At 37.2% G+C, this 21590-nt stretch overlaps 3 protein-coding genes across 5 annotated transcripts; 1 reads left to right on the top strand and 2 right to left on the bottom strand.

Moving 5' to 3' along the window:
• Positions 1–952: 952 nt before the first annotated feature.
• On the bottom strand, positions 953–5041 carry LOC137953625 (pentatricopeptide repeat-containing protein At3g29290). Of its 2 annotated transcripts, XM_068801070.1 has the most exons (3): positions 3205–5041; positions 1329–1546; positions 953–1231 (listed from the first exon to the last, which is right to left on the bottom strand). In XM_068801070.1, exons 1-2 carry the CDS (start codon positions 4780–4782, stop codon positions 1376–1378), a joined length of 1749 nt encoding a protein of 582 aa, XP_068657171.1. In that variant the 5' UTR covers positions 4783–5041; the 3' UTR covers positions 953–1231; positions 1329–1375. The 2 variants fall into 2 exon arrangements, with proteins under 2 accessions (XP_068657171.1, XP_068657170.1); XM_068801069.1 differs by having other exon boundaries at positions 953–1546.
• Positions 5042–15535: 10494 nt separating this feature from the next.
• LOC137952695 (remorin-like) lies at positions 15536–17247 on the top strand. The gene is made up of 3 exons (XM_068799758.1): positions 15536–15795; positions 16893–16902; positions 17056–17247. The coding sequence occupies exons 1-3, from the start codon at positions 15536–15538 to the stop codon at positions 17245–17247; spliced, it is 462 nt and encodes a 153-aa protein (XP_068655859.1).
• A 56-nt stretch (positions 17248–17303) lies between these two features.
• LOC137953918 (EID1-like F-box protein 2) lies at positions 17304–21590 on the bottom strand. 2 transcript variants are annotated; one of them, XM_068801473.1, is made up of 4 exons: positions 21329–21590; positions 21151–21232; positions 18784–19630; positions 17304–17764 (listed from the first exon to the last, which is right to left on the bottom strand). In XM_068801473.1, the coding sequence occupies exon 3, from the start codon at positions 19551–19553 to the stop codon at positions 18813–18815; it is 741 nt and encodes a 246-aa protein (XP_068657574.1). In that variant the 5' UTR covers positions 19554–19630; positions 21151–21232; positions 21329–21590; the 3' UTR covers positions 17304–17764; positions 18784–18812. The 2 variants fall into 2 exon arrangements, with proteins under 2 accessions (XP_068657574.1, XP_068657573.1); XM_068801472.1 differs by having other exon boundaries at positions 21367–21590.

The following is a 21590-nucleotide window of genomic DNA, read 5'->3' as shown; positions in this document are numbered from 1 at the left end:
AAAGTGATCTTTCTGCAAGATCTGGGCGGATCCAGGGCCTCCTTGGCTATAGGAGGCCTCATGGGGACTAATGGAAGACTATGCAGAGTGAAAAATCAAAGAGAAAGTAAAGGAACAAAAGCTTGTGATGAATGGGCATTGCCTTTACTTTCTCTTTGATTTTTCACTCTGCGTAGTCTTCCATTAGTCCCCATGAGCCTCCTTTAGCCAAGGAGGCCCTGGAGTCTCGCAGGTTATTTCGGCCAGATCTTGCTGAAAGATCACTTTGAAGCTTTCTTGTGTCTGAGGCCCGTTGATTAACATCAGAAATATCATCACTTGCAGCATTGTTCTCTGGTGCAGATGGATCAGATTGAGTAGCTGTCAACCCTTGTCTGCAGGATTTAAGCACAGATAGGAGCATGTCCATACTAAGTTCTTGCTGCACGACCCCTTTATTCTGCTTAGAGCCATAACATGCAGCCACAAGTGTGCCAGCCAAAATGGGTGTTAACTCAGGGTCACTCAAGAACACAAAGTGCAGATCACAAACCTGATTTTTTTGCAAGAAAATGGGTTAGGTTGATTCCTCACATCCAAGGAATTGAAATGAAGGGAATAAGATATCAGACCTTATGAAGGATAGTTGGGCTCTTTCCCCACTGAAGAACTGCTTGGTTACCTGGGTGGAACAAAGAGAAGTATCCAAGAAGCAATAGGGTCTCGAGCAGTAGTCATCTCTATCATCTTCATTTTCTTATAGATTCCATAATCTCGTTGCCTCATTTCTTACTTCAAGAATACCTTTAAAGATGCCATCTCTATCATCTTACCCTAAAGAATCTACAATATCTGTTGGTTTTGGATTGACGTGAAGATAAACAGTAAAAGTAACAAGTGTAACCAAGCAGCTTTATAGAAAGTGCAGAAGACAGCTTTATATAAACTGAAAGCAGGAAAATAGGGGCAGAGTTTCAACATTTACAACAGATGTATTAGGTAGTTATATCATGAGTGTACAGTGTATAGCTAATGGCATACTTCCACTTCTCTGCTTTGTTAGAAAATGTATTTCCAGAGGCTCAATAAATGAGTTGAGCTTGTGAATATTCTCTCTTTGCTTTTTCTTTATCTCTTTGCAAGAAAAAAATGTAACATACATGGAAGCAGTTCTTCATCTTCAATCATTTCTACTCTGAAACTGTTTCCTTTTTGTCCAACGTCTAACGGGAAGAAACAATAAATCTCTGCTCTGCAGCCCATCAAAGATTTCCAGCATTATAAATTTCATGAGTTACATGTGGAAGAGACGTAGCATTATCCTGTTTTTCTTTAACTTTTCCACCTACCATTTCCATCAACAGAGAGGGAGACTACCATTGAAGCGTTGGTATGACTATTTATCCTTTGACAACTGCTGAAGCATGAAAGCCCTCGTTTTTCCGTCTGGCTTGAGTCCACAATCCTGCATTCTTTTGTACAGCTTTCTTGCCATCATGCTCTGCTGCCTTAAACACATGCCTTGGATGAGTGTGTTATAGAGAGATGCATTTGGTGGTGTAACAGACTGCAAAACAGAAAGGTAATCAGAGAACTTCAGGTAGAACAATGATTTTATTCTAGAAGGAACTCCAATGTGCCTCTCAAAGGGCATCTTGTTCTTTCTTCTTTATTAGGTAAATGAATTCTTCTGTCTTTATCTAGCGTTGATCACTTGACAAAAAATATATATATGAATCACTATGCCTTGAACCAACTAACCAAAATTGGTGTATAAATTGAGTTCTTCTCGATAATTTTTTTTATGTTAAAATTAAATTTAATCATTTGGAAAATAATTCTACATTTTGTGTTAGTCAGGACCAATATTCAGCAGGTTACCAGTGGGGACACATGAGAGGACCAGTAGATTAGGCTTTTAAAGGATATCACGTTTAGCCATGACATTTGGTCATTGAACTCCTAACTGCCAACTAGTATAAAAACCCTAAAAAGGCCATTCTGGGTGAAACTCAAGAACCTGTACTTGAGGATTTACTTCCCGCCGGCTCTTCTGGAATCAGTTTTCCGGAGGCTCAGACAATCATGATCTAAATGACAATAAAAAGGTCTAAACAACCTGAATGGGCAAACATTGGAAGAATCCAAGTATCCAAAGCTCAAATAACCTGTCAGCTCACCCAACAAACTAGACATGTTGAGTTTGCACTTACTCCAGTAGTTTTAAACTAAGGATTCAAAGCAGTTAAAATGGAAATCATTGGGATTATTCTGTGACATACTCTTCCCTACATGGAATAGTGAAAGCTCCATTCTGGGTAATGCGCAGGCAATTTAGAGCCAAAAATGTCACTGAGTTGTGATCTATCTGATCTCAAAAGTCTAGGTTAAATTTAATAGTTTCAATTCAGCTAGAAAAATCAGATAGACAAAATTGTTATTGAGTATAAGAATTTTGAACCATATTTAGTCTTGGGGATTCACATCCAAAGTTTGGTGAGCTGAGAGTGTAAGCACCTTTTTTTCTCGTTCAAATCATAACTGGCTTAATTAGTCTCAAGAGTGGCTCCTCCAATGACAAGGAAATTTCACAGCTTTAAGCAAAAAATACAGAGGCAGCACAGCATTGTATCATGTTGCCATGTGCAGAAAAGTAACAAAGATGAAGCCAGCATTTTGACCTCATTTTGAGCCCTTCTCTGTTCTCCTTAGCTGCTGTATCTTAGCTACTGAATTCTTGCCGTCCAGTCTCCTATGCGGTGATGGGCTTCTACTCTCTCTCCTTTTTAATATATATTTTTTTTGAGAATCTCTTTTTTAATAAAGTTTATCACTGTGTACAGGGTGAATGACACTTCTTTTATTTATTTTCTTTTTTTTCTGAGAAGGCATGAAGACATGTTTCAAGTTCCATTAAGAGATTCTCTCCTCTGATTTGGGATCTAGTCCTCTTTGTCCAGTTGATATTTGCCTGCTGCACTTTCATACTCAAACAGTTATTATGCAAGTTGTACATCTTAATGCTTTATTTTGATGCTTTCAGTTATTGCTCCAAAATGAAAGAGGACAGATTCCTGAAGTAACTAATTGCTCCGGCAGACAAGTTTGATTCCACTTTATAGCCCCAAAAGTGGTTGATTTGGATAAAATACTACTACTTCTTATTGAAAAATGAAAAACAGAAGATCTAAATAATATGACAAGGATAAGATCTAGAAAACTTACATTAAGGATTCCTTCAGCTTCATACCACAGAGATTCCCAAGCACAAGCTCTTATCAAGGATAAATAAGTAAATATATCAGGCTCACACTTCACATGAACCATATGCTTGTAAACTTGCAAAGCAATTTTTGGCTTCCTTGCAGCCTCACATGAACCAATAACATGATTATATGATACAGTTGGGATCACAATTCCACTTTCTTCCATCTCCCACAGAAGCTGCAGAGCTTGATCCCACAATCGAAGCTTTTGGCATGACATTAGTACGCTGTTATAAAGGTGATGATTTCGATCAAATTTATTTCCTCTTCTAATACTCTCAAATAGTTGTAGTGCATCAGCATATCTTGCTCGTTTATACAAAGCATTGAGTAATGCCTTCCATGTATATACATCAGCTTCAACACTCGAACTGTTCATTAATTCATAAACTTTAAATGCAAGGTCAACTTCACCTGCTTTTCCAAGGCAATTTATTAATGCATTGTAATCAATCAAATTTGGTCGAAGTCCACTCTCCAACATGTGTCTGAGAACATCAAGAGCCACAGTCCACTTCCCCTCCTTTGAACATGCTCCTATGGCAGCTCTCATGGTATCTTCACCAGGCTTTATCTTATGTTGGATCATTTCTTGGAATGCATCAAGGGCCAACTCAGATTGACCACATCGTACAAATGTGCATACTAAAATTGAATACGTAACCTTGGTTCCATTGTAATGATGTTCTTTAAGCTTTCCCCACAATTTCTCCATTTGAACCCAATTGTTAGCTCGCCCACATGCAGATATCATGGTATTATAAACAATTGGATCAAAGCTTTTTTTAGCAGTTTCTTCTCTTTCCAATTCCCAAAACAAATTTAAAGCTGAATCACAACCCAAAGCACTTGCGACTGCCTTGAGGATTAAGCTATACGTATGGCTGGAAGCCATTCCTTTCTCTTTCACCTTCTCAAAGATTTTCATTGCACTTTTAAGATACCCATTTCGCAGAAGACAGGAAAGAAGGGAATTACAAGCATGTAGGCTTGGCTGGAGACCAGATAACTCAACTGACAAATACAGCTCCAATGCACTCCGAACCTTGTTGGATCTGCTGAGGGACAGGATGCTTCTAGCCAATGTGTCCTCGTCTTTTTCCTCCAGAAAATGAACCTTGAGGTTCAATTCTTGTATAAGCAATTTGGCTCCCGTCCGATGGTTATCCAGATTTGGTAAGTCCTGCAAATTAGGTTCAGTTTCTGCAACTCGAAGCGAATTGTCAAGCTCATTTTCTTCGCAGACCAACCCAGATTGAAAACTGACAAAGATAGCAAGAGGATTCTTTCTCCTCCCAGACCACGCATCCAACTTCCTGCGAGGAAGAGGCCGGATTCCACACCAAGAACTGGACTGCTGAACAATTGATTCAGTATCGAGGTCATCTGTTACTGGAGATGTTTTATGCACAGTAAAGTTTACGTTACTCAGAAGACATTCAACGAGGTTTCTGTTTCTGGGGATACTTCGGAAGCGCCGGGGATTAAAGACGTCTGATGTTACACAGAACGAAGGGGAATTTCCCAAAACATCCATTAGAGGTACATTTGGATACAGAGGAGTTTTGAACCAAAAATGAGAAATCCAACTTACAACGGCTAGAAAAGGAATGACTTCGAAAGAGGGAATTCTATCAGCACGACTAGTTGATGCATTTCAAGGTTAAAACAGGAAGCAAGAGAACTCAGTTCTGGCAATCCAGAGACAGAAAAATAGAAAAAGGAACCAATCATCTCGTTGGAGGAGAAAGCTTCATTATCCGGCACGTCAGAGCTCCGTAGCATTCACCCGAACGACCAAGTCCAAGCCTGCGTCAAGAATCAGAGGAGAAAGCACCCATTTGTAAAAGAGACCAAAATAGTGCCCTGGCCAAAAGTTTATATTCTACGAAAAATTTAAAATATTTTTCCTAATATTCACATTTCCAAGAAACCTTCGGATAAAATCCTATTAGTATTTTACTAAATTAAATTTCCAAAGAAAATTAAATAGAACTGTGAGTGTCTTTTCGAAATTAATAATCAATCTCATATATTATTATACTTATTCGATAATTTTTTAGTAAAATAAAATATTAAATAAAAAATTACTTCGTGATGACAGCATCAATTATCAAAAACTTATTCCAAAATTTTTTCTTAATAAAAAATTTTGACTAAAAAAATATTTCCATAAAACATGAGGCACTATGAAAATGGTGTCAATGAATGGGTGTAACCATTATGAAATTTTTGTCTAGTTCTTTCGTTTTCCTAGTAATAACAAATTCCAGAATTTTGATTTTTCAGGTTTTTCCAATCACGCGAAGATCAATAGAACATCAGTTGGAAGACATGAACAAAATGTATAATGCAGTGGTCGCAAGTTCGAGACCTGCATGGACTAACCAGAGGGTTTAAATGAATATATAAAAATATATAATAAGTCTTTCATTATCATATATTTTATGTTGATGACATCTTGATATTTGGAAATGAAAATATCAAAATATTAGAGGTAAAGAAATACCTTAACAATAATTTTGATATGAAAGACCTAGAGTTAGCGAATGTAATATTAAGAATCAAAATAATTTAAAATAAAATTAAGATAAAATATTTCTTATGCAGTAGGAAAAAAATATTATTAATTACATAATACATTATTTTGGTTTTTTCTACTGTATTAGAAGGGTACAATGAGGCTAACTAAGATTTATGACTATGATAAAACTAAAGCCATTAGTGGTTTTGTATTTACACTATGTAATGGGACAATCACTTAGAAATCTTCCAAGTAGACCTTGATAACCAGATCCACTATAGAGGCTGATATGGTAGCCTTAGAATTGGCTGGTGGAGAATCTGAATGGTCAGTTATCTTAATTAATTGTAATAATCAAGTAATTAGTAAAGTAAAAATCATAATTCAAAGTCGTCTAGGTATATTGAGTTTCAATATAAATCTCGAGGAAACTCACATCCACTGAAGTTATAATCTCGAGGAAACCCTTCTCACATAGCAGCCCCACCTTTCTACCCTTGCTTGCAAGTCTCTCATAAAAAAGGAAACCAACTTCGACATAGTCCTAGAGTTGCAATCATCCATCTGTCATGCAAAGCTGAATTCTCCAAGTCTATGGAGTAGAAGCAGGTTGTGTAGTAGGATGCCGAGATGACCTAGTATGTTGTTGCCAAGGTTGAGCAAGAGAGAAGGGCAGCCATTACCAGGGTGAGGGACAAAGTGAATATGTGAAGCATATTTTGGATGCCACAAACTCAACTGAGGCAAAGTTCCAGGACATGGTTAATAAGGTGGATGTTGATGGAAATAGAACCATCGACTTTCAAGAGTTCTTCAACTCATGGCCCGCAAGATGAAGGATATTGACTCCGAGGAGGAGCTCAAGGAAGCTTTCCAAATGTTTGACAAAGGACCAGAATAGCTTCATCTCTGTGGTTGAACTTCTTCATGTCATGACAAACCCTGGTGAGAAGCTTACTGATGAGGAGGTTGATGAAATGATATATGGAGTAGATGTTGGCGATGATGGTTACATTAACTATGAAGAGTTTGTCAAATTGATGATGCAGAGTGATGATGCCCAATTCTCCTTTTGAGTTATCATAGGAGTCAACTTGAAAGCCTGAGATGGAAGCAATAATAAAGGTTCCAGTAGCATGTGTCAAGATCATCTTCTTCTACTTAGATCAAGAAGGAGAAGAAGAGGAAAATGGTAGTTGAGATCGTGATGGAGTCAAAGCTACAGCACACAACGAACCCCATCAAGTTGATGAAAGTCTACATATCTGATTCCAAGGTTTGGACTATCGTCAAGATCAATGTGAAAGCAGAATTTCTAAACATTTATGAAATTCATAAAAAACTAAAATTAGAAGCCCGAGATACATACCTCCAATCATGGCAATCAAATTCTAGGAATTTCCAGAAAGTTGTCTAGTCTATCTAAAGTGCAATTGATGGAGACACATGCTTCTTTGCTAGACTAGATCATTTTTTTACGTACAACTTCTCAAAGCCTCTTTTCCTTCAAAAGAGGAGAAGTTGGAACTGATTGCCCACTTTCCTACATCTAAGGGAAAAAATTACCTAATAATGGGTTAACTAAAAAAAATGATGTTTCTAACATTCTCCTACTTGCTCATTCAATACTTAATATGTATCATTTAATATTGATATATCCTCAAAAAGAAAAAATTCATAAATATAATATCACTATACCCAAACAAAAAAATTTAAATTGCATGAATCGTGAGGATAAGTCTTTTAGAGTAAATATTACCTTTCATGTATCACAATGCAACTTTCTCATTTGAATGAGAACCATATGTGGCACATATATTTATGAATGAATTTCCAAATCCTTATTCAGGATCACCAAAATTTAAATATACATTTACATTTTCTAAACTTCATGTATATAAATAAATAAGAAAAGAAAAATATTAAATTAATAGAGTTTTTCAATTGACAAAATGTGATACAAACATAAAGGTTATCTCAATCACATAAAAACTACATAGTAGAACTGAGTCTCATATGTTCAACATGTCCCTTATAAGCAATAGGTGGTAGACTTTTTATCAACAAATCAACAATCATCAATCCAATGATGATGTGCTCCACAACTACTTTATTTGCTTTGACATATTCTCGAATAACTAAATACTTAATATCAATGTGTTTACTACGATTTTTGCTCTTATTGTTCTTGGCCAAAAATACTACAGTGGAATTATGGCAGTAAATCCCCACTGGCTTGGAAATCATGTCAACAATTTCAAGCCCAAAAATAAAACTCATTAATATTATAACTTATGACGTCACTTCAAAACATACTACAAACTTTGCTTTTGTGGTAGAAGTAGCAATCGAAGATTGTTTTGTACTTACTCCAAAAAATAGCTCATCCAGCTAATAAGAAGACATATCCTGATATTGACTTTCTTGAGTCAATGCATCCAGCAAAATCAGAGTTTGAATATCCAATTACCTAAACCTGAGCATACATTAAACTCCCAATTGTGGAAGCATAAAGAATATTTTTCATTTGCAATCAATGGTAAAATTTAAATGAAGTTTAAATAACTCATCATCCATAATACCATTACCAATAAACATAGGGTAATAATACCAATGACATTGAAACTAAAACCACAAGATGAAAGTCTTGAAACTGAAATAATATTTCTTCAAAAAGATGGAACATAAAAGGTTCTTTCAAGGTCTAAAACAAAGCCAGAACCAAGGACAAATCTATATGTCTAAACCCCCACTACATGTGAATGCATATTATTTCCTGAATAGATGGAACATTCACTTTTCGTCTGTTTCTTTTCGTTTAAGAAACCGTACATGGTATTGGAAACATGGATTGTAGATCCAAAATCAATCCACAAAGTCTTATGAGAAACTTGAACCATATTAGATTCAAAACACACTAAAGAGATGAAATTACCTTTCTTTTCAAACCAATGCTTAAATTTGGGGCAAGTCTTCTTTATGTGTTTTTTTTATTTTTGCAAAAGAAGCATTTGATATCGCTCTTATTAACTTAATTAAGAAGTGATTTTCCCTTCCCTTTCTTGGACAGTTTATTGTCACGAGTCACCAAATGTACACTTTCAATCTTTTCTTGATTCAGCCTCTCTTCTTTTTGGACACAAATGGTTAGAAGTTCATTGATTGACCATTTTTTCTTATGTATGTTGTAAGAGATCTTAAAGGATACGTATTCATACGAGAGTGAATAAAGGATGAAGTGAACAAGAAATGATTCAGACATCTCAATATTTAATAATTTCAGTCTACCAGTTATGTCCCATGTTTGTATGATGTGCTCACGCACGCCTTTAGTGCCATTAAATTTCATGGAACACATTTTTGTCATCAGGGTGCTCACTAATGCCTGGTCAGAAGTCTCAAACTGATCCATAATAGCTTTGAGATATTTTTTCGCTTTAGCACAATCAAGTATGCATCCATAGATATTTTTCTCAATATGAGACCTGATAAACATCAAACTCAAGTGATTGGATTGCTCTCAAAGATCATATAATGTTTTCTCGACTTGGGTACTTGATTTTGTGGGCTTTGGAGGTTAATTCACTCGAAGTGTTAAATCAAGGTCCATGTACCCTAATGCAAGGAGAACTTTCTCTTTCCGATCAACATAGTTATCGCCACTCAGAGGAGCAATATTGAAGGAATCAAAATTTGGAATAGATAAAGTTTGAACAACTGTAAAATAAGCAACAAGGTTTACTAAAACAAACAATGAAGCCAAATATGGAATATTTACCCATGTAAATTAATTCAAACAAACAAATGAACATGTCATCATAATTTTTTCTATGGGCTTAGATTAGAACACACAAACAACTTAAATTACTTTATGATAGGACAAACATTTTAACTCTAAAAAAAATTTCTAAGCATGTGGGTAACTTAGAATATATATATATAAATATATTTTTAAACAACATATTTCTATCCCATCCTAATTAAGTGTTTAAATATAATAATTATTCTATGGGGGTTGGGCTATTATTTTTCATGATTAATTATAATTATTGATGTCATTAACTTTATGTGACTAAACTTAATGTCACAAGACATTTTCATAATTATGAATGTGAAACTATGACATCAAAATTATTGACTAAACTTTATGTCAATTATTAGGTCCTCATATTTAGTTAAGTATGCATAGAAAACCTAAATAAATTTTGTAAAATAGTTATCTCCAAAGAAAAAAAAACAACATAATAAGCCCAAAATGTAAAAAATGACAATCTAATAACTTCAGCCCATAACTTTGAAATGCAAAATCTCAATGATTAGAAGTCCATTTTTGACGATTCAAAAGTCATTTTTCTCATAATTTAAAAAAAATTAACTATCTAATTAGTTTTGCCAAAATAGTTCTCCAAAATTAAATATGGAAGAATTATAAAACCCTAATGAATGAAAACACATTCTTGGAACAAATCATGGTCATGGATACTGAAGTCAAAGAGATCCTAAACAAAAATTTCAATGGAAGCGAAAACTAGACTAGATATATTGTTCTGATACCAAATGATAACAATATCATCATGAATTTCAATAAATCTGAAAGCGGAAGCCTAAAAACATATACCTGTAGCCATAGCAATCAAATTCCAATTGTGAAAAAATACAAACATTAAATTGTAGAAAGGAATTGAAAAATCTTTATCTATTGTATCCATGCAATTATGGAGATATCACAAATTTTCTTGTTAGACCAGATTTTATTTTCACTCTTTGTGAAAAAACTCAAGTATATATTCTAAAAACTTATTTCTTATCGAAGGAAGAGGAGTGATAACTGATAGTCAAGGTAACCCCTTGCCAGATATCCCACTATCCCAACATCTAAGGGAAAACTAACTATCATTTATTTAAATATTAAATAAATAATAATGGGCTGTAATAATAAAAACGTGACTAACATTGGGTGCAGGCAAGAACGGGTGACCAGTTATTCCCAAAATGTACTTGGTAGTTCTTCAATTTGACAGAGTCTGGGATCATGGATTAAAGTTTTTATTTATTAAAATCCTTCAACTCTGATGTCCCACCTCCTCTCATTCAATTGTATATTTCACACCATCCACAAGTTCCCACTATCCGATTTCATACATTTGTGGTACATTCTTTGTGCTCTTTACCCGATCTCCTTCTCCTTATCAAGCTAGGCAGACATGTTATCCCTCTAATTTTAAAATTTGGTCTGAATCTGATTCAGGTTCTTAGTTATTACTGTACAAGGTGTATTGCTTGAGATGGGATCGGATTCTAGAACTGAAGTATGTTTTAGATCTGTCTACTGGGATCAATGCGGGATCAGCCCCATCTGGGAGCCAGTGTGATAGTATTTATGCTGGAATCTGACAATAGCTTAATTTACTGTTCCTCCTCCTTACCATATGTAATTGCTCCGGAGTTGCTTGTTGCTGCTCAAAAGTGTTCTTTTCTCCTTTGGAACCTCTCTGGTTACTCTTCTTTTCCTGTTGGATGGTCATGAAACCGATGGGAAATTTTGATGTGATAGGTCCAGAAAATAATCGAGTCTATTGATGCTACAAGAGGCAATGGAGCAATATTATTTCTGCGAGATCACGTCATAATGAGATCTCTTCAGTGTCTTTCAAGAAGCGTTTTTGTCAAATTTCCCATTGCTGATCCTTTTAAAGCATTAATACTTCTTCACACAAAAAACAGGCCAAAGAAACGTAGATCTGGTTCCATTCACATCTGTCCAAGTAATTAGACCGAAGGGGTCCAGAAGATCCTATCGACCCCTAAAAGTCCAAAAGGGTACTTCACATGAAAGAATACTAACTGATGTTGGAAAAGGAAAAAGTTCAGGCCAGACGTAAAGAAAGAACCAAGGCATCGGACAATGGAATGGAACCCAATTACCTACCCAAATTCCCAAACATTATAACTTTTCTAACCTCAAAAAGATTTCTTTATGTGAAGAAGCCTGAGCATCAAATAAACAGCAGATAATTCTTTTCTTCATCAATACATTCGAATCCAAACCTTGGTTTTGCTTGTAAGACACATAGCACCTTGCTTGCACCCCTCCAGTATACGCAGCTAATCCCTACAATTAAATTTCACAGACCTTTTCAGCTCGTGCTTCTTCAGGCTTCTGCTTCAAAATAAGCCCTCATACATCTCTTCATCCCAATAAACTCTTGACCAATTTCGTAAACCTTTACTGCACCAAGCAAGGGTTCTGAAGAATGGAGTTGATGAAACAGATGAGGTATTTTGATTCCTAATGAAGATATGACAATTTTTGTTTCATAGATTGACAGGGGGAGGTTATCAAAATAATTGTAGAACCTAGAAGGAAAAATACTGTTAGTTTTTTCATCCACATTCAGATTTCATGCTTTAGCAGTTCCTTATTGGTTCAAATCTAGCATTTTCTTTGGGCTGAAAACAATAAAAAAATTTCAATTGAAGGGGAGAAAAAGATACAACTGTCCAATATCATAATCCAACTTAAAGAGTTTTCACAAATCAAATACTCAAACAGATAAGTTAAAAACGTTAATCTTCCCCTTTTCGGAACAGGTATTTTCACAACTTTTTCTAGAGATCGAGATTACCGACTAGTTTGCTAGGGTGAGATTTTCTGGTATAGGACAGTATGCCCAACATCAGAGTAGCACTTAGAGCAAGAAGAATACCACCACAGAAAACACAGTCCTTCAAAACAGGTATTTACATTTATGTGAGATTTATTTCTCTGGCTTTTCCTGAATCACTCCCACTGTTTTTTTCTTTCTTTTTTTCTCTTCTCACCTTCCCTACGATCGTATTGCAGCAAGATAAATAATGTCAACCATCACAAAAGCTATGTCAAGCTAAACATCAATTTTCCTCGAGAAGCTCACCCTTATGTTCCTCAAAATAATCATACAGTTACATATAGTTTCCTCACTCATTTAGGAATTCGATAATTATTGTTTATTTAAGATACAAGAAAACACAACAAAAGCCACTTCCCCCCTAGGGAAGGGCATTGGGTCGTTTCATGGGGAACCCGACCCGACCCCACCAGAAAAACCCGGGTTCGAGTTTCAGGTTTCATCCAATGGGACAGGGATGGAGTGGGAAAAAAAAGTCAGATTTCAGGTTGGGGATGGGTTCCCCCAAACAAGACTTGCAGGGATGGGGTAGAGAGGGATATGAAAACAAGGTAGGGATGAAACGGACTGAGAATATGAGGATGGGGAGGGAATAGGACAAGTTTAAGGGGACAGTGTTATGGGCTCACAGTGACACACTTGATCCTAGGGTTAAGTACCTATGCCTTCCATTCCTAACAGGCCGGTCTTTTGGGTAGTATTGGCTAGGTGTTTAACATTTGGTATCAGAGCAGGCACTATGTTGCGGGTTCAAATCCTGGAGGGGGCAACCTAGAGGCCGGATTAAAATTACTAGTAGACCCAGAAAGTGGGTCGGGCCAGTGTCGCTAGAGTGGGCCGCCGAGGACGTTGGCTCATAACGGGCGGAGTATTGTTATTATTCTTGTTATGGGTTTACCACCCACTTGATCCTAGGGTTAAGTACCTATGTCTTTCGCTCCTAACAAGCCGGTCTTTTGGGTAGTATTGGCTAGGTGCTTAACATTTGGCATCAGAGCTGGCGCTACGTCCCGAGTTCGACTCCCGCATGGGGCGTTTGTGTGTGTTAATCCCGGGTGTCTCGATAGTTGCGTGTGATTAATCCCGGCCGGCGGCTGCGTGTGTTAATCCCGGTTGTCGGCTGCGTGTGTTAATCCCGGTTGTCGGCTTGTGAAGGTAGGAGTACTGTTATGGTCCAGGGGTTAAGTACCTATGCCTTCCGCTCCTAACATGCCGGTCTTTTGGGTAGTATTGGCTAGGTGCTTAACATTTGGTATCAGAGTTGGAATTACGTCCCGAGTTCGACTCCTGCACGGGGCGTCTGTGTGTGTTAATCCCAGGCATTCCGATAGTTGCGTGTGTTAATCCCGGCCGCTGTGGTCGTCGGCTCGTGAAGGTGGGTGTACTGTTATGGTCCTGGGGTTAAGTACCTATGCTTTCTGCTCTTAACAGGCCGGTCTTTTGGGTAGTATTAGCTAGATACTTAACCTCCTGGGGTTAAGTACTTGGTTTTCTGCTACCTATCAGGCCAGTCTTTTGGGTAGTATTGGAAGAATCGTCCGGGAGATCGCAAATCTCGGACGCAAGCACCCCTCCTCGTCGCTAGCGGGTAAAGCCGCAGGGGTCATCGGCTCGTGAAGGTGGGGTGTGATGTTATGGGCTCACACCCACTTGATCTTGGGGTTAAGTACCTATGCCTTCCGCTCCTAACAAATCGGTCTTTTGGGTAGTATTGGCTAGGTACTTAACAGACAAGGCAAGGATGGGGCCGGGTTTATGAGGACTGGGTGGGGAAGGGGTTGTGGGGAAGGGGATTGGGTGGGGTCGGGTTCTGGATTTCAGCTTTTTTTTTTGGGTTTTTATGGGAGTCTAATTTCAGGGTCAGGTTCAGTTTTTCAAAAACCCGACCTATGCCCACCCCTTCTTCCACCTACCTTAGTCCTCAAGCCTTTCTTGCTAGGAACAACATAGAAACTATTTAAACTGAACAAACAATTAGAGCCATTATCTTTCCTGTTTTTTAGACGAGACTTTTTTTTAAAAGGAATATTATATATATAAACAAGAGATTTATAGAAATTACAAAGAGGAGAGCATGTCCCTGACAACCATGGATTGTAGGGTAGCTCCGTTTTTAGCAATCGCATCGGCTGCTGAATTTGCGGATCTCGGAATGTGAGACCAAATACAAGATAATAAAGAACAACTTTCAATAATCTCCCAAAAAATATCCCAATGACGCCACGGGGGAGGGGATGCACACTCGCACCAACCAATGACCACCTTCGAATCCCCTTCTATATGGAGAGAGCCGGAGCACTTATCTCGAAAAACTCGAAGCCCATTGAGAGGCCGTGAAGCTCTGCCGAGGTAGAGTCTGAGATACCTAGAGGTTTTTTAGACGAGACTTGTTGCACAGACTTTAGAAAGTCAAAGAGAGCTTCTCTATACCTTATTTCTGAAACAGCCTCCATACAATTTCCCTCTTGGTGGACCCTTGCAAGCTCTGGAACAATATAACCTAGGCCATACACCTCTAATTCCTTTTCCAAGGATGGGGGCACGGGAAGACAAACCTATAGCTCCAATCCTTAGAATGGAAAACAAAAATAAAAACCAAAATAGGATTCTTCAGAAAAAAAGACACAGAACTGGTTTTGGAGGCAAATGATCCATTATGGTGACTCTAGTGATAGTGTCAAGTTCAAGAACGCAGTGGCAGCAGCAGCATTTGCTGTAACCTTTCTTGAAGAAACAGATCAGTTGATCAAACAAAAAAAAGCGGGTAACATCTACAGAGCAGCAGAAACCTCTGGCCAAGACTAAGACAAGAAAAGAAGAGCAAGATCCTGCTAAAACATCGAAGCAGTTAACAATTAAGGAAGTGAAAGAAGACACCAAATTATCAATAGGTAATTTGATTCCAAGCATTCTGTCACGTCAATTTTTTTTCAAGTAGAATTTTCAGTCATTTTTTAAACACTAATAACCTTAGAAATATTTAATAACATGGCATTATTTTACCAATGAGATGCTGTACATCCCTTTTTCGTATTTAAATAATTTTAATTTTCAATGAGATAATAAAAGCAGTGTTTCATATATCAGGTGAAGCTTCAATGAAGAAACCAGAAGCTGCTGATAAGAAAAAGCCACAAAAAATCCCCACAACACAAAAGGTTCCCAGTTTCCCTGAGAAGGAGGACGGCATGTTCAGTATCAAGCAGACTTCTGCAAAAGATACAAGACCACTTCCAGCCACAAAACCTGCTACTCCAACAAATAGCAACCAGCAGAAAGAAAGATTGAAGGAAAAAGACAAAATGGAGACACAAGCAGATACTTGGGAGAGAATCAAGTTGGCCAAAAATCAGAAAAGGTATTTTTTTTTATTTTGATGAGTAAGGAAAACAATTCATTAGACAAAAGTAACACATAAAATAGCTAAATTTAAGTCTGCTCAGTCAACACCTGGTCCAACTAAATTACTTCTTTAACATCTTTGTCCTCATTTTCTCAAGTAGAAAATTTTCACTAAATTACTACTTAAAATTTTTGTCCTCGTTTTCTCAAGTAGAAATTTTTCACATCCTTTTAACACAAAAAAAAAGCCTTTCTACAGCATGGTTCCTTTTTATCTGTTGTGAACTATGGCCCATTACTGCTTAGAGAGCAGATTTAGTGAACCACAAATCAAAACGTGATAATTGGTATCCTTGCAAGTGAAAGACAGGAAAAGAGTATGGTGATCAAAAGCTCACATGTCGTTAGAAGACTTTTTTTTTTTTGTTTTTTTTAAGATGGCTAAATTTCTATAAAAGACAGAGAAACAACATTATAAAGGGGGGAAGGGAGACTTCAAGCCCCAAGGGGAATAAAATCCCCAACAAGAATACAGGATCTGAAAACACCATCTTTAGCTAATATATCAGCAAGACAATTAGCTGACCGCAAAATATGAGTCCAAGAAACATCTAATCCAGATGCCAATGAATAATTTCATCATAACTATGCTAGAGATGCCACACAGAGATAAATGATCCCAAAAGCCACATGAATGTTGTTAGAAGATATTATAAGTAAAAAAGACATTTTTTTTAAATGATGTAAAAAAAAAGACATATATACCTGTATATTAAGGTACTATCCTTTTTTTTTGTGTGTGTATGTGTGCAAGAATGTGAAGCATATGCATGAGAGAGAGAGAGAGAGAGAGAGGCACTGCAATTAGGTTCATGGGTTAAAACTTCTAACAGAGCGGCAAGAGTTTGAATGACTATTTTAGTGCTTGTGTATGGTCATTTCAATGGATTTTAACACGAATTAATTTCTTGGGACATGTTGAAACTAGACTCAGATTCTCAACAGAGCCTCACACAACTTTTTGTCTTTGAAACCAATCAACGAAAACTATACTTCCGATATCATCTGCAAGTGATTAAATGCTCTACTTCACTAATCAACAATAACCTTCAGCTATGAAAAGGTGAATTCTTCAATTTTGTCATGGGAAGGAGAGAGGAAGGCAAAAGCAAGACGCCGTTTGGACAAAAAAATGGTTTTCCCTCGACCTCAATTTGCCTGTTGGTAACAGAGTTCTGGGATATTACTTGTTGATAATCTATTTCTGTAACTGCAGGAAGAACTAGAAACAAAGAGAGCAAACACTTCACATGAGTACCACATGGAAATAGCAAGAATTGAAAAAATTTCTGGTGAAGCAAGAGCAGATGCAGAAGAGAACAAAAGAAATGATGAGAAGAAGGCAAAGGAAAAGGCCAAGAGGTTTAGATCAACTGGGAAGCCTCCTGTCACATGTTTCTTCTTTTAGCAAACTGCACAGACTTTGGTTTGACACTGTAAAATACTTTCTTGTTAGCAATGAAGAGAGGCAGTTCTTACTTGCCTCAAAAACTATTTATGCATGATTTGGCCCTGGATTGATACTTGCAATCACAGTATAAAGTCTACGCCACCCAATTTATCAGATTAAATAAACTGAGCATTTCAAAGAAAATCCTATAGAGTCTCACCATTACATAAATAAAAGCCAATGAATCATCAAAACTAAAGAGACATGTACCAATGCAAATGTTAGATGATTTCTCACTAAATATGCAACTTTGCAAGATATACACATGCATATAGAGTATAAGTACTCGGTAGTGACTGAAGCAATATTGTGGAACAGCTTACTGCTCTATTTTGTGAGCTAACAGGAGAATCAACAACTATCGATATGAAAACTGGACACTATCCTCTGTAGGGCAAGATAGACCACCGTGCAGTTTAGCCACACTTCTGTCTATGGATGACTGAAAAGCTTCATAATTGAAAGATCAAGTGACCTGTTCAAGCAACAGGAAAAAAGGTTAGGGAAGCATATCTGATGTCACTCATCTGTTTCTACCAGTGAAATCAGAATGGTAGAAACAGCAATGCTAAATCCATAAATGCCAAAATTAAATAAGAAACATGGTTTTTTTTTTTTTTTTTTGAAAAGGATGTATATATTAACAAAAAGAATTACAAAGAAACAAGGAGCAAATCCCTAATAACAAGAGATTGAAAGGTTGCTGAAATAAGAAACATGGTAACCCAGAGAACATAGTACTTACAATGGCAAGGTCATAAGAAGAGTGAGTGTAACAACATTTTTGCTACCAAAGTTTTTGCCATGTTAATGTTTTGGAACTAATACTTACAGTCAAGTGACATTAAGCAGCTACTAGCAGTAACAATTATTCTAACTTATTTCGAGAGAAGGCAGATTCACAAAACCCAGATTTGGCCTATATGTGCTGCTTGATGCTTGACAAATGAAGATGGAAATATATCGTTGCAGCACTACTAACTAGTACAACTCTGCAACTTGTAAAGGGAAAAAAAGCAAAAAACTTTATAATTCACACTGGGAAGTTTATGCTTGCTTTTATGAGAGATTACAAAACCCTTCAGACGGAAACTGCACTCAAGTGGCCCATTTTAAACATAGGACCTCTCTAAGAAACATGGATGGAATGGATGAAGGATCAACATGAAAAGGACATGATGCAGTTAGACAATTGAGATGACACCAGCGGTGTGGCAAAATGACCTTTGAGAGGAACAAGACAACTCATTTTATGTTCATATTCTGAGTAATGACAAGAACTACTCCAAGACTGACCATAAGTCATTCACACTCTCTTATTAATGCTAAAAAGATAATGAATTAAGAATCTTTTTTTATTTTTTAAACTGTAATGAATTAAGAATCTTAAGCTGCTTGATTTGAGCCATTTGCCCTCTAACTCATTGCGTAAAAGCATATGCCAGTGATCGCAAGGCCTAGCAGACCAAAATAGGAAAGTAGTGGTGTAAGCACCTGAACCCTTTCCCAGCATCATCACTTCATCACTCCAGCTCTGATGTCTCTTCTGAATCCGACAAAGGCAGAAGAGTGCAGATTCCAAGCAAATGCCCATTCAAACAAACATAATATTCAATACAATCTTCATATGCACCCAACCAGCCGCAAGCACTCTCCGGTATCATATTTGCCTGAAGCATGCTCCATAGTTTTGCCTTGCAATATGGGCAAACCTCTGTAGGGTGCAGATCTGTCTTTCTATCAATCAGCATTCTCCTGACCCTAGAAACTGAAAAAGACTTAAAGACTCCTCGAAAGGACCCAATGTCACCATCATCTCCCTGGTCAAGATGTTCACAAGGGTCTGAAACATACAACACGTCTGACCGACACTGGGGCAGGAGAAAACTCTTCCCAGAAGTCCTCGAGAACCGTGTTCTGTAAACAAAGTGACCAGGGATCTGAACACTGTTAAATAAGCCTCCTTTGCAGCCTGAACAGTAAATCAGCAGCTTCCCAAGTGCTTTCCAGTTGCCATCCACACTGTGGCTCCCACTAGATTGCAGGTCAAGTGTCATTTTTGGTGCACGGGAATGGCAGAACTCTTTCCATAAAATACGTTTCGCAATGTCATCAAACCACTTGCAGACACATGAGAGGATAGCAATCAACCTAGGGTTCCATTTCATGTGTTGGATTACAAGGAAAATTGCATCCTCACTTAGATGGCCTTTTGTACATATACAAGAGGCCGAATGTATGCAGCGAAACTGTTTCACCAGCATTTTATCAACTGTTTTTGATAGAACCAAGGAAGACGCACACAAGCTAACGTCCTGTCATATCAGCAATGCCTGCCGTCCTGATGCAAGAGCATTAAGGAAGTAAGCCAAGAATACAATTGATACAAATGCATAACTTGAAAGAGCAGCTTCTTGTTCTACTAAGCCTTCCATGACACCTCTTAGAAAGTAATGAATTTTTTACATGAAAACAAACCAATTGAAGTGCTCATGTCCTCTTCAAATGGACAAATGAGTTTCTGGACAACTCCTTAATAAAACCATGTACCTGCAATGCTTCTATGAAACCCTGTAGACCTCACTCAAGGATCAAGTTAAAAGTAAAACTATAAATAATTCTTTGAGTAATTAAAGCAAAAATATCTATTGATAATCTTCAGCATGAAATCTTTGTGACCAAGTTTAGACTCAAAATTGTTAGTTGGCCTCATCCAGTCAAACTCTCAAGGATGAACTATGAATTCTTACAAAACCTCTTACAGAAAGGATGAGGACTAAGAAAACCGAAATGGGACAAAGTTGGTGTTGCATTTTAAATTTCTACTTCAGCCATGGTTTAACAAGGCACAGTACCCAGGAAAAAAAGAATAAATAAATAGATACTCATAAAAGCCACCATGCAACATCCCAAAAAAAACAAAAAGGTCAAATGTTTGCAAGAACTCATTATCAAAATAAAGCATAGAAACTGGAACCAAATTATGTAAGTGAATATCTTCATTGTGAATAATATAAGCAAATGTCTCACACAGAATCAAAGTTTTCAAGCTGGTCCTCAGGGCCTAAAGAAGTAAGGCAAATCTATGCACGGATCCAAGTATGACTAAATTCAGAAAGGAACAGCAAGTGTAGGTTTCTTGTTAATTGGTAACATGGAAAGGCAACGTCCACATATTGCATCATAAGCAAAGAAACCCAGTGGGACACTAATTCACTCAGATACAAAATATTGTCGTGAAGTCTTCTAAAGAACACCTTTGATTCTAAGTGTCATCATCTGTTTCCATGTTCACCTATATCACCAACTAAAGTCAACAGTAAGGTTTTTAATGTTTCTAATGAATTGCTTCTGTCTATTGTTTTTGGTCCATCTCCAACCACTAAGTTGTTGTCAACTCATACTTTTCTCTTGTGGTCATAGTCAAATATTTTTACAGCACCTAATGTGCTCTTCTTTCGAAATCCTTTAAAATCCAAAGCATCAATCACACTTGAAACAAAATTTTACTTTTTATCTAAATCAGCAGCTTGTCCACACATTTAACATTCCAAACCTGCTAAACTTAAAACTCCATCATGCACAAACAGGACATATCCGTAAATAACAGTCTTCAATCTTCAACTAACAAAAATCATGGACAAGTTGAAATATCCACCAATTCCTAAATCTTCGACACCAAACCTATTTCTCACATTTTCAGGACACTCGTTTACTGAAAGGGTTTACTTCAATCAAACAGAAACAAGGAAAAGACAATCAATTTTCTTTCATCTTACTTTTTCGTCAGCAGAAACCAGATTGTCTAGATCCGTTGAATCGATGACACTTATACACGCAGTTTAGATAAGGGAACTTTACCATAGTAAGAAAATTCCGCAATTCTCTTCCTATTCCTCCAGATCGCTGACTAGCCCTTTGCGTCTGCGCCGGCGAAGGACTCCTGCAAACAGTGAGCAACGTAAATGAAGATAAAAATTAGCTCGGACAGATATGCAGAGAAAAGGAGACGAGAAGAATAACGGAGTAAGAAACCAACAAATTTCCAACTAGCGGCAGCTTAGATTGCAAACCTACCACCACTGGTGAACGGCGATGGTCCTACCAGATTAGATCGAGTCCCTCACCCTCACGGCGAGCAAAGAGGAAAGAGAAATGACAAGTTATTATTCACATAGTAATGTATTAAAGAAATACATGTTTGTAGAAGAAAATATCGAGGAGACAATTTAGGGCTTTTGTCAGCTTCACCCAAGACAACAACAGATGTAAAGAAATGAAAGCAAGACAAAAATCAGAAA

This window comes from Aristolochia californica, unplaced genomic scaffold, assembly GCF_029961685.1.
Source record: "Aristolochia californica isolate CCGP_79_NKW_82.1479 unplaced genomic scaffold, dmAriCali1.0.hap1 SCAF_16, whole genome shotgun sequence".
Lineage (NCBI taxonomy): Eukaryota > Viridiplantae > Streptophyta > Magnoliopsida > Piperales > Aristolochiaceae > Aristolochia > Aristolochia californica.
This window is presented reverse-complemented; position numbering and strand designations above follow the sequence as displayed.